This window comes from Somniosus microcephalus, chromosome 1 (assembly GCF_052327205.1).
Source record: "Somniosus microcephalus isolate GS21.2 chromosome 1, FLI_Smic_1.0, whole genome shotgun sequence".
Classification (NCBI taxonomy): Eukaryota; Metazoa; Chordata; class Chondrichthyes; order Squaliformes; family Somniosidae; genus Somniosus; species Somniosus microcephalus.
The window spans coordinates 23,300,497-23,313,094 of record NC_140987.1 but is presented as its reverse complement, the minus strand read 5'-3'; the positions used below and the strand labels follow the sequence as shown (position 1 = coordinate 23,313,094).

The following is a 12,598-nucleotide window of genomic DNA, read 5'->3' as shown; positions in this document are numbered from 1 at the left end:
CTGAATGTAATTATACTCGCTCCATCTTGTTTTTAGGTAAAGAAACACATGCAAGATCTTCTGGCTAGGCTCTCGAAGGGAGGGCTGAGCCACAACGAGCTGTGACTCTCCTCCTGCCCAAAGCCTGCCCCGTGACCAGAAACTGCTGGATTCCTGTAGCTAGAATATGTACCAAGTCAAAATGTGCACTAATCATAAATCATCAGGGTCGTCGCGACACTTTCAAATGCATCTTTGTTTCCGTGATGATTTGCCCCTTTTATACAAATAACTGGGGACACCGGATTGGAACCCAAGTTTTACGTTGCTGATTATGCTGAACCACAGGCTGTTAATGAAGGTACCTCTTTACACAAACTCTATTCAAACCGAAGCAGTTGTCGGGCAGTGCACCATCTCCGTGTAATCAACATGTTTTGTAAATTAAATTCAGAAATTTCTGTGCATTGGTGTTTTGTACGTTGCTGCCCATTCGCTGTATAGTTATTGGATCAATCGGCAGGGTCACACTCGCAGTCGACCTGTGATAGAGCAACCAATTAGTTATGCTCAACTTGGCTTTGTCTCAAAGACCGAACTGAACGTTATAAACGCGCACAAGTCATACAGCAGATGATGTCATCTTCTAGCGTGCAATGTATCCAATACAATCAGGGCTGACACCCCCCCCCCCCCCCCCCAGTACAGTGCTGAGGGAGCGCTGCACTGTCGGAGGTGCGCCTTTTGGATGAGACACTAAACCAAGGCCACGTCTGCCCTCTCAGGTGGATGTAAAAGATCCCATGGCAATATTTCGATGGTTCCATAACCCTTAATGCCCTTGCCCAACAAAAACCTCTCTCAACCCCGCCACTGTCTCGGTGCTCAGACTGCTTGCCCAACATCCAGTCTTGGATGAGCTGCAATTTCCTCCGGTTAAAAATTGGAAAGACTGATGCCCGCCGCCACAAACTGCTTTCCACTGTTCCACCTCCTTCCCCGGCCACTGTCTCGGGTAGAACCAGACTGTTTGCAACCTTGGTGTCCTATTCGACCCCAAGCTGAGCTTCTGACCCCACATCCGCTCCTTCGCAAAAAAAAAAACGGCAACTTCCACCTCCATAACATTGGCGACCTACATTTGGATCCTGGTCCTCCCAACACCTCCTATTTTAAATTCTTATCCTCGTGTTTCAGTGCCTCGCCCCTCCCTATCTCTGTAACCTTCTCCAGCCCTACAACCTGCCCTCCACCCCCCCAGAATTCCAAACGAGGCAGAGCGGAGAGGATAAAGGAGGCCCATTAGCAGGTTTCCAAATTTCCTCCTTGCCTTCGGAAGATACAAATGTGGGAGAAAACCAAAGGGAAAAAGGCTGAAAATTAAATAAATTACTGGTGGGGGTAGGGTCGGGGAAAGCTTCCCAGTTCAGTCCTTGTGTTGTAAAGACAATGTCATAAAGCTTGCATGACATCAGACTTTACCCTGTACTGTACTAGGCTTTGCCTAAATGCTTAATTTCCCAGCCTTCCCTCCGTGTCCAAGCACATTGTCTGTTGGTTGTTGATTACAAGGGTTAGAAAAATGTTGGATTGGAAAGAATATATTGCGACTGTTCTGCAAGACAGCGCCATTGTGGACATTGCAATAGTTGGATGCACCCCCAAGAACAAATCGATCTGGGCGTGTAGAAGCGATGGGGTGTTAGGCCAGGTTACATCTCAGGAGATCGAAGTGATCATCGACAAAGACCGGAAGTCAATCCTCCAGAACGGGATCACCATCGGTGGGAAGAAGTATTCCATCATCCGAGACAACATGCTGCTGGAAAAGGACCCCTCGATGGACATCAGGACACTGGGCAACGAGGAAAAGAGCATCTGTATCGGGAAATCTTCCAAAGCTTTGATGTTTCTGATGGGCCACAAGGGAGTTCACGGAGGAGTCGTGAACAAGAAGATGCACGACATGGTGGACTTCCTAAACAGACACGGCAACATCTAAATACCCATGAATGAAATAAAGTTGATGAAACCCTACTCTTTTTCCATGGTGCATTTTTCGTACCACGTAGTTATAACAAGAAATCCCATTTTCAAGTGTTTTGATTAAAAGAGATCTTCAGGGTGCAAGTACAAAATTTCTAAATTTGCAGGCGACACCAAACTGGGGGAGATAGTCAATAGATCATAACGGCACAGAAAGAGGCCATTCGGCCCATCGAGTCCATGCCGGCTCTCTGCAGAGCAATCCAGTCAGTCCCATTCCCCCGCTCTATCCCCGCAGCCCTGCAAGTTTATTTCCCTCAAGTGCCTATCCAGTCTCCCCTTGAAAACATTGAGTGTCTCCGCTTCCACCACTTCCAGCGGCAGCAAGTGCCAGGTCCTCGCCACTCGCTGCTTAAAAAAGTTTTTCCTCACATCCCCCCTGTATCTCTTGCCCAGATCCTTAAATCTGTGTCCCCTAGTCCTTGTACCATCAACTAGTGGGAACAGCCTTTCCCCGTCTAGCCTGTCCACTACTGAGGAGAAATGCAACAAATTATAGGAGGCCATTAATAAACTTGCAGAATGGGCATATAATTGGCAAATGAATTTCAACAGATAAGCGTGAAGTACTACATTTTGGTAGGAAGAATAGGGAGGTCACATCACTTGGAGGGTGCAAGTCTAGGTGGGGTAGAGGAGCAAAGGGATCTCGGAGTACAAATACACAAATCACTAAAAGTAGCGACACAGGTTAACAGGGCCATAAAAAATGCAAACCAAGCACTAGGGTTTATTTCTTGAGGGATAGAATTGAAAAGTAGGGAAGTTATGCTAAACTTGTATCGAACCTTGGTTAATCCACCCTTTACAGTACTGCGTACAATTCTGATCGCCATATTATAGAAAGGAGATAGAGGCAGTGGAGAGGCTGCAGCGAAGATTTACAAGGATGGTGCCAGAAATGCGAGGGTATACCTATCAGGAAAGGATGAACAGGCTGGGTCTCTTTTCACTTGAAAAAGGAAGGCTGAGGGTGACCTAATAGAGGTCTATAAAATTATGAAAGGTTTTGATAGAGTGGATACAGAGAGAGTGTTTCCACTTGTGGGGAAGAGCATAACTAGAGGCCATCAATATAAGATAGTCACCAAGAAATCCAATAGGGAATTCAGAAGAAACTTCTTTACCCAGAGAGTGGTGAGAATGTGGAACTCGCTACCACAGGGAGTGGTTGAAGTGAATAGTATAGATGCCTTTAAGAGGAGGCTAGAAAAGCATATGAGGGAGAAGGGAATAGAGGGTTATGCTGATAGAGTTAGATGAGGAAAGATGAGAGGAGGCTCGAGTGGAGCATCAATGCCGGCATGGACTGGTTGGGCCGAATGGCCTGTTTCTGTGCCGGATATCCTATGTAATAGGGCAGTGGTTTTTAAACATTTTGGTATGGGGAACCTGCCAATACTGTTAATAAGATCAGCCAAATTATTAATGGATTGTCCAAAGATCCCAGCCCCTTGCCTTCCCTTCCACAAACACACAAGAGCCTCATACACCAGTACAACCAATGAGCTGTCCAATATACAAAGTGCACAGAAATAACTCGCAGGCATTGGTCTGGTTAGCTGTCCACCGGCGAGCTCTTTTGACTCCACGTATTCTAGCGCCTTCTCCTTCACAGCCCGTTGTCGAGGTATCGTTAAAGAACTTCTTTGGGGCTACCTCTCTGCGGGCGGTGGGGAAGAGCGGGAGATGGTGGAATAGGGTGGGCGCGGGAGCTGCAGCAATGGCGCCGAGAGAGAGATGCAGCCAGTCAAGTGGCAAGTGAAACCTGGAGACTACTGAGGTAAATAGTGAAAGATTGTTTCCACTGGAGGGAGCGTATTGAGGTGTATGACCAATACTGATACTCCCTTGCTAATACTAATGCCCTCCCTTGGTCTGAAGATTCTGAGAGACAGCAGCACAAACGTAGACAGTGCTTTCATTGCAAGAAGATACCTTTCACTAGTGATGGCCACAGGTGATTCTGTCCCTACAGAAAACTCCCTGTATGAGTGATCACGCTCATTCTCCTGCAGCAGTCCCTTCATTATACTGCACGCTATGCTGATCAAACTGCCTACTTCCACCTCCATAACATCGACCGTCTCCGTCCCTGCCTCAGCACATCTGCTGCTGAAACCCTCATCCATGCCTTTGTTACCTCCTAGACTGCTATAGCATGCTATAGACAGAGCTAAGCGATCCCACAATCAACGGATCAGATTAAAGCTCTGCAGTCTTGACACATCCAGTCGTGAATGGTGGTGGACCATTAAATGGGAGGTGGAGGCTCCATGAATGTCCCAACCCTCAATGATGGTGGAGTCCAGCACGTGAGGGCGAAAGACAATGCTTCGGCGTTTGCAACCATCTTTGGCCAGAAGGGCAGAGTGGATGATCCATATCGGCCTCCTCCTGAGGTCCCCACCACCACAGAAGTCAGTCTTCAGCCAATTCGATTCACTCCACGTGATATCAAGAAATGGCTGAGCGCACTGAATACAGCAAAGGCTGTAGGCCCCGACAACATCCCTGCTGTCGTGTTGAAGACTTGTGCTCCAGAACTAGACAAGCTGTTCCACTACAGCTATAACACTGGCATCTATCCAACAATGTGGAAAACTGCCTACAAAAAGCAGGACAAATCCGGCCAATTAACGCCCCATCAGTCTGCTCTCAATCATCAGCAAAGTGATGGAAGTGTCGTCAACAATGCTATCAAGCGGCACTTACCAATAACCTGCTCACTGATGCTCAGTTTGGATTCCGCCAGGACCACTCAGCTCCCGACCTCATTACAGCCTTGGTCCAAACATGGACAAAGGAGCTGAATTCCAGAGGTGAGGTGAGAGTGACTGCCCTTGACATCAAGGCAGCATTTGACCGAGTGTGGCATCAAGGAGCCCTAGTAAAACAAGTCAATGGGAATTGGGGGGGAGGGGAAACTCCACTGGCTGGAGTCATACCTAACACAAAGGAGGATGGTTGTGGTGGTTTGAGGTCAATCATCACAGCCCCAGGACATCGCTGCAGGAGTTCCCCAGGGCAGTGTCCTAGGTCCAACCATCTTCAGCTGCTTCATCAATGACCTTCCCTCCATCATAAGGTCAGAAGTGGGGATGTTCGCTGATGACTGCACAGTGTGCAGTGCCATTCGCAACTCCTCAGATAATGAAGCAGTCCATGCCCGCATGCAGCAAGACCTCAACGACATGCAGCCTTGGGCTGATAAGTGGCAGGTAACATTTGCGCCACATAAGTGTCAGGCAATGACTATCTCCAACAAGTGAGCGCCTAACCACCGCCCCTTGACATTCAACAGCATTACGATCCCCCACCATCAATATCCTGGGGGGTCACCATTGACCAGAAACTTAACTGGACCAACCACATAAATACGGTGCCAACAAGAGCAGGTCAGAAGCTGGGTATTCTGTGGCGGGTGTCTCACCACCTGATTCCCCAAAGCCTTTCCACCATCTACAAGGCACAAGTCAGGAGTGTGATGGAATACTCTCCACTTGTCTGGATGAGTGCAGCTCTAACAACACTCAAGAAACTCGACACCATCCAGGACAAAGCAGCCCGCTTGATTGGCACCCCATCCACCACCTTAAACATTCACTCCCTCCACCACTAGCATACCGTGGCTGCAGTGTGTACCATCTACAAGATGCATTGCAGCAACTCGCCAAGGCTTCTTCGGCAGCACCTCCCAAACCTGCGACCTCTACCACCTAGAAGGACAAGGGCAACAGGCGCATGGGAACCCTCCAAGTCACACACCATCCTGACTTGGAAGTATATTGTCGTTCCTTCATCGTCGCTGAGTCAAAATCCTGGAACTCCCTCCCTAACAGCACTGTGGGAGTACCATCGCCACACGGACTGCAGCGGTTCAAGGAGGCGGCTCACCACCGCCTTCTCAAGGGCAATTAGGGATGGGCAATAAATGCCGGCCTTGCCAGTGATGCCCACATCCCATAAACGAATAAAAAAAAAACACTCGACTGTTCCACTGCTGTTCTAGCCGGCCTCCTAGCTTTCACCCTCTGTAAACTTGAGCTCATCCAAAACTCTGCTGCCTCGATCCTAACTCGCACCAAATCCCATTCACCCATCACTCCTGTGTTCGCTTCACGCCTCCATTGGCTTATGTTTAGGGGTGTTTTATTTCTAGATTATTTTCATCTTTTTCTAGGAATATGGATCCACATATGTTATTTCAAAGTTGGAGCTTGTTTTACAGATGTTACTATGGAGGGGGGGGGCGGGGTCGAGAGATTGGGGCTGGGGGAGAGAGGGAGACGGGGTCGGGAGATTGGGGATCGGTCAGAGGGGAGAGAGGGAGACTGGGGGTCTGGGAGTCGGGAGATTGGGGAGAGGGGAGAGCGGTAGACTGGGGGTCGGGAGATTGGGGATCGGGGAGAGGGAGACTGGGGGTCGGGAGATTGGGGATCGGGGAGAGGGAGAGGGGAGCGAGGGAGACGAGGGGAGAGAGGGAGACTGGGGGTCGGGAGATTGGGGAGAGGGGAGAGAGGTAGACTGGGGGTCGGGAGATTGGGGATCGGGGAGAGGGAGACTGGGGGTCGGGAGATTGGGGATCGGGGAGAGGGAGAGGGGAGCGAGGGAGACGAGGGGAGAGAGGGAGACTGGGGGTCGGGAGATTGGGGAGAGGGGAGAGAGGTAGACTGGGGGTCGGGAGATTAGGGATCGGGGAGAGGGAGACTGGAGGTCGGGAGATTGGGGAGAGAGGGAGACTGGGGGTCGGGGAGAGAGGGAGACTGGGGTTCGGGAGATTGGGGATCGGGGAGAGAGGGAGACTGGGGGTCGGGACATTGGGGATCGGGGAGAGAGGGAGACTGGTGGTCGGGAGATTGGGGAGAGAGGGAGACTGGGGGTCGGGAGATTGGGGACCGGGGAGAGAGGGAGATTGGGGATCGGGGAGAGAGGGAGACTGGGGGTCGGGGAGAGAGGGAGACTGGGGGACGGGAGATTGGGGATCGGGGAGAGAGGGAGACTGGGGGTCGGGAGATTGGGGAGAGAGGGAGACTGGGGGTCGGGGAGAGAGGGAGACTGGGGTTCGGGAGATTGGGGATCAGGGAGAGAGGGAGACGGGGTCGGGAGATTGGGGATCGGGGAGAGAGGGAGACTGGGGGTCGGGACATTGGGGATCGGGGAGAGAGGGAGACTGGTGGTCGGGAGATTGGGGAGAGAGGGAGACTGGGGGTCGGGAGATTGGGGACCGGGGAGAGAGGGAGATTGGGGATCGGGGAGAGAGGGAGACTGGGGGTCGGGGAGAGAGGGAGACTGGGGGACGGGAGATTGGGGGTCGGGGAGAGAGGGAGACTGGGGGTCGGGGAGAGAGGGAGACTGGGGGTCGGGAGATTGGGGATCGGGGAGAGAGGGAGACTGGGGGTCGGGAGATTGGGGATCGGGGAGAGAGGGAGACTGGGGGTCGGGAGATTGGGGATCGGGGAGAGAGGGACACTGGTGGTCGGGAGATTGGGGATCGGGGAGAGAGGGAGACTGGTGGTCGGGAGATTGGGGATCGGGGAGAGAGGGAGACTGAGGGACGGGAGATTGGGGATCGGGGAGAGAGAGAGACTGGGGGTCGGGAGAGGGGAGAGAGGGAGACTGGGGGTCGGGAGATTGGGGAGAGGGGAGAGAAGGAGACTGAGGGTCGGGGGATCGGGGAGAGAGGGAGACTGGAGGTCGGGAGATTGGGGATCGGGGAGAGAGGGAGACTGAGGGTCGGGAGATTGGGGATCGGGGAGAGAGGGAGACTGAGGGACGGGAGATTGGGGATCGGGGAGAGAGGGAGACTGGGGGTCGGGAGATTGGAGATCGGGGAGAGAGGGTGACTGGGGGTCGGGAGATTGGGGATCAGGGAGAGGGAGACTGGGGGTCGGGGAGAGGTAAGCGAGGGAGACTCGGGGAGAGGGGAGAGAGGGAGACTGGGGGTCGGGGAGAGGTAAGCGAGGGAGACTCGGGGAGAGAGGGAGACTGGGGGTCGGGGAGAGGTAAGAGAGGGAGACTCGGGGAGAGAGGGAGACTGGGGGTCGGGGAGAGGGGAGCGAGGGAGACTCGGGGAGAGGGGAGAGAGGGAGACTGGGGGTCGGGAGATTGGGGAGAGGGGAGCGAGAGAGACTCGGGGAGAGAGGGAGACTGGGGGTCGGGAGATTGGGGATCGGGGAGAGGGGAGAGAGGTAGACTGGGGGTCGGGAAATTGGGGATCGGGGACAGGGAGACTGGAGGTCGGGAGATTGGGGATCGGGGAGAGCGGGAGACTGGGGGTCGGGAGATTGGGGAGAGGGGAGAGAGGGAGACTGGGGGTCGGGAGATTGGGGATCAGGGAGAGGGAGACTGGAGGTCGGGAGATTGGGGAGAGAGGGAGACTGGGGGTCGGGAGATTGGGGATCGGGGAGAGAGTGAGACGGGTTCGGGAGATTGGGGATCGGGGAGAGAGGGAGACTGGGGGTCGGGAGATTGGGGATCGGGGAGAGAGGGAGACTGGGGTTCGGGACATTGGGGATCGGGGAGAGAGGGAGACTGGTGGTCGGGAGATTGGGGAGAGAGGGAGACTGGGGGTCGGGAGATTGGGGACCGGGGAGAGAGGGAGATTGGGGGACGGGAGATTGGGGATCGGGGAGAGGGGAGAGAGGGAGACTGGGGATCGGGGAGAGGGGAGAGAGGGAGACTGGGGGTCGGGAGATTGGGGAGAGGGGAGAGAGGGAGACTGGAGGTCGGGAGATTGGGGAGAGAGGGAGACTGGGGGTCGGGAGATTGGGGATCGGGGAGAGAGTGAGACGGGTTCGGGAGATTGGGGATCGGGGAGAGAGGGAGACTGGGGGTCGGGAGATTGGGGACCGGGGAGAGAGGGAGACTGGGGGACGAGAGATTGGGGATCGGGGAGAGGGGAGAGAGGGAGACTGGGGATCGGGGAGAGGGGAGAGAGGGAGACTGGGGGTCGGGAGATTGGGGAGAGGGGAGAGAGGGAGACTGGGGGTCGGGAGATTGGGGATCTGGGAGAGGGGAGAGAGGGATACTGGGGGTCGGGGGATTGGGGATCGGGGAGAGAGGGAGACTGAGGGTCGGGAGATTGGGGACCGGGGAGAGAGGGAGACTGGGGGTCGGGGGATCGGGGAGAGAGGGAGACTGGGGAGAGGGGAGAGAGGGAGACTGGGGGTCGGGAGATTGGGGATCGGGGAGAGAGGGAGACTGGGGGTCGGGAGATTGGGGATCGGGGAGAGAGGGAGACTGGGGGTCGGGACATTGGGGATCGGGGAGAGAGGGAGACTGGTGGTCGGGAGATTGGGGAGAGAGGGAGACTGGGGGTCGGGAGATTGGGGACCGGGGAGAGAGGGAGATTGGCGATCGGGGAGAGAGGGAGACTGGGGGTCGGGGAGAGAGGGAGACTGGGGGACGGGAGATTGGGGATCGGGGAGAGAGGGAGACTGGGGGTCGGGCAGAGGGGAGAGAGGGAGACTGGGGGTCGGGGGATCGGGGAGACTGGGGAGAGGGGAGAGAGGGAGACTGGCGGTCGGGAGATTGGGGATCGGGGAGAGAGGGAGATTGGGGTTCGGGAGACTGGGGGTCGGGAGATTGGGGAGAGAGGGAGACTGAGGGTCGGGAGATTGGGGATCGGGGAGAGAGGGAGATTGGGGGTCGGGAGACTGGGGGTCTGGAGATTGGGGAGAGGGAGATTGGGGGTCGGGAGATTGAGGATCGGGCAGAGGGGAGAGAGGGAGACTGGGGGTCAGGAGATTGGGGATTGGGGAGAGAGGGAGACTGAGGGTCGGGAGATTGGGGATCGGGGAGAGAGGGAGACTGGGGGTCGGGAGATTGGGGATCGGGGAGAGAGGGAGACTGGGGGTCGGGTGATTGGGGATCGGGGAGAGAGGGAGACTGGGGGTCGGGAGATTGGGGATCGGGCAGAGGGGAGAGAGGGAGATGGTGGGTTCGGAGATTGGGGATCGGTCAGGGAGCGAGGGAGATGGGCTTGGGAAATTGGGGCTTGGCCGGGGAGGGAGAAAGAGGATTGGGAATTTGGGGCTCGAGCAGGTGCCAGGGGCGGGGGCGGTGGAGGGAGACTGGGAATCAGTTGAGAGGGAGAGCGGGCGTCCGGAGATTAGGAATTGGGTGGGAGGGAGCGAGGGAGACTGGGAGTCGGAAGATTGGGGCTCAGCCGGGGAGGGAGAGGGAGGTAGAAAGGGTATCGGGCAGGTGGGGAAGAGCGGGAGATGGGGGAATAGGGTGTGCGCGGGACACAGCATTTTCTGCAGAGCCGGGACGCAGCAGCAACGATGAGATACAGCCTGTCAAGTGGCGAGTGAAACCTGGAGGCTTTACTGGGGGTAAACAGTGATGAATGAGAGGATGAAGGCTGATGATTCTCACAGGAAGAATCAAGGGAGAAGGTAGCTTTCTGAACTGAGGGCTGTTAGACCATGGGATGCTTTACCATTTGACTATTGAGGCAGAAACTAGGTCATTTAAAATGGAATGGGGTAAGTATTTGAAAAATGGAATATGAAGGGATCTGTGTTGAATGGGGTTGCAGGAGAGAGCTCCGACTCAGGCGAGGGCCACATGCCTCTCCCTATGTTGTCATTCTGTGAAAACTTTCCTTCATTGAGTCCAGCAGAGCATTGGAGATTCCAAACAACCTAGGCAGGTTGGTGGCCTTTTCCACCAAGAGTTTCATGTACGATCATTTTCCTGAATGCTGCGTAATCCTTTTCTCTGCAATGGAACCAGTGGAGCAGGGTCCAGGTATTTCTCCAGAGCAACAGACAGCAGGGCCAGGGTGTCTGAAAGTGGAGCAGCCATCGAGAGTTGTCAGCAGATGAAGAGACCCAGATTCTCAGGTGCACACCTGAATGTTCTTTTGGCAGAAGTGAGCGAAAGTTCTGACGAAAGGTCATCGACCTGAATCGTTAACTCTCTCTCTTCACAGATGCTGCCTGACCTGCTGAGTATCCCCAGTATTTTCTGTTTGTATATCATTTTAAATACCCTGATTAGATCCCCCCTCAGCATCTAAACCAAGTTTACGCAACCTGTCCTCATAATTGTGGTGAACCTGCACTGCACCCGCTTCAAGGCCAGTATATCTTTGCTGAGGGTCTGCACCCAAAACTGAACGCAGTGCTCCAGATGGGGTCTGAGCAAGGCTCGGTACAACTGAAGTATCACTTCCTCACTTCTGTATTCCAACCCGTGAGATAAAGGCCAACATTATAAGAACGTAAGAAATAGGAACAGAAGTCGGCCATTCGGCCCCTCGAGCCTGCTCCGCCATTTAATAAGATCATGGCTGATCTGATCTTGGCCTCAACTCCACTTCCCTGCCCGCTCCCCATAACCCTTGACTCCCCTGCAGCTCAAATATCTGTCTATCTCCACCTTGAGTATATTCACTGACTCAGCCTCCACAGCTCTCTAGGGTAAAGAATTCCAAAGATTCACGACCCTCGGAGAGAAGAAATTCCTCCTCATCTCCGTCTAAATGTGCGACCCCTTATCCTGAGACTATGCCCCCTAGTTCTAGATTCCCCCATGAGGGGCAACATCCTCTCTGCATCTATCCTGTCAAGCCCCCTCAGAATCTTATATGTTTCAATAAGATCGCCTCTCATTCTTCTGAACTCCAATGAGTATAGGCCCAACCTGCTCAACCTTTCCTCACAAGACAACCCCTTCATCCCAGGAATCAACCTAGTGAACCTTCTCTTCTCTGGGCTGCCTCCAATGCCAGCATTATATTGGCCTTTTTGATAACCGCCTGTACCTGTGCACTAGCTTTTAGTGATTTCAACACCCAAATCCCTTTCCTCCTCCACAGTTCCGTGTCTCTCACCATTAGGAAAATATTCCGATTTATCTTTTTCTTACCCACATTGAACTCCATCCGACATCGTTTTTCCTACTCAGTCTCTCTATGTCCCTTTGTAACTTTCTGCTTCCATTGACTGGGCCTCCTAATTTAGGGTCGTCTGCAAACTTGGATATAGAACTCTCTATTCCTTCACCCAAGTCATTCATATACAGGAAACGCTCGTTTAAACGGCACCTAAATATCTGGAATTCTCTATTAACCAGCAAAATTCATACTCCGAAAACAACACCTCAATAACCGGCAATGTTGCCGAATCCGAGTCTCCCGCGGTGGCCGAGTTAGTCAGTGGGGGTAGTTCTCCAAACTGCCACTACTCGGCTTCTTGGCGCTGTCGGAAGTACGAACACCTCAATAACAGGAGTCTGACTCTCCCGTGCTGCCGGTAGTCTCTTCCGATCCGCCATTTTTCCTCTGTGTCTCTCCATCTTTATCGTGAATTATCTCCCCCATCTTACATTCTGTAGGTGAGTACCCAATTACTGTATATTGCACATTTCTTGATTTTTTTATTTTTGTTTGTTAAAAATAGCCTCAGTAGATAACACTCTCCGTCATCCTGAATTTTTAATCAACCGGCACCATCCCGGTCCCCGTCGGTGCCGGATACCAAAGAGTTTCCTGTATATAGATATGTAGATATAAAATATATGGTGAAACGCTGAGGCCCCAGTGCAGCTCCCTGATTTGTTG

General features: G+C 53.6%; 2 protein-coding genes across 2 annotated transcripts in view; both read left to right on the top strand.

The window, feature by feature from the left end:
* lrpap1 (low density lipoprotein receptor-related protein associated protein 1) overlaps nt 1-444 on the top strand; it is a 48,428-nt gene extending 47,984 nt beyond the window's left edge. Inside the window, exon 8 of the mRNA XM_085975487.1 lies at nt 37-444. Within this exon, the coding sequence (XP_085831613.1) occupies nt 37-105 (69 nt within the window). The 3' untranslated portion in view covers nt 106-444. The remainder of the gene's footprint in view (nt 1-36) is intronic.
* A 90-nt stretch (nt 445-534) lies between these two features.
* On the top strand, nt 535-2,016 carry LOC147123993 (profilin-3-like). Its single transcript, XM_085975496.1, has one exon. The coding sequence runs from the start codon at nt 1,562-1,564 to the stop codon at nt 1,979-1,981; it is 420 nt and encodes a 139-aa protein (XP_085831622.1). The 5' UTR covers nt 535-1,561; the 3' UTR covers nt 1,982-2,016.
* The last annotated feature ends 10,582 nt before the right edge of the window (nt 2,017-12,598 follow it).

Excerpts from the sequence above, each read along its gene's own strand:
- LOC147123993 (XM_085975496.1), top strand. The coding sequence starts at position 1,562 with ATGTTGGATTGGAAAGAATATATTGCGACTGTTCTGCAAGACAGCGCC.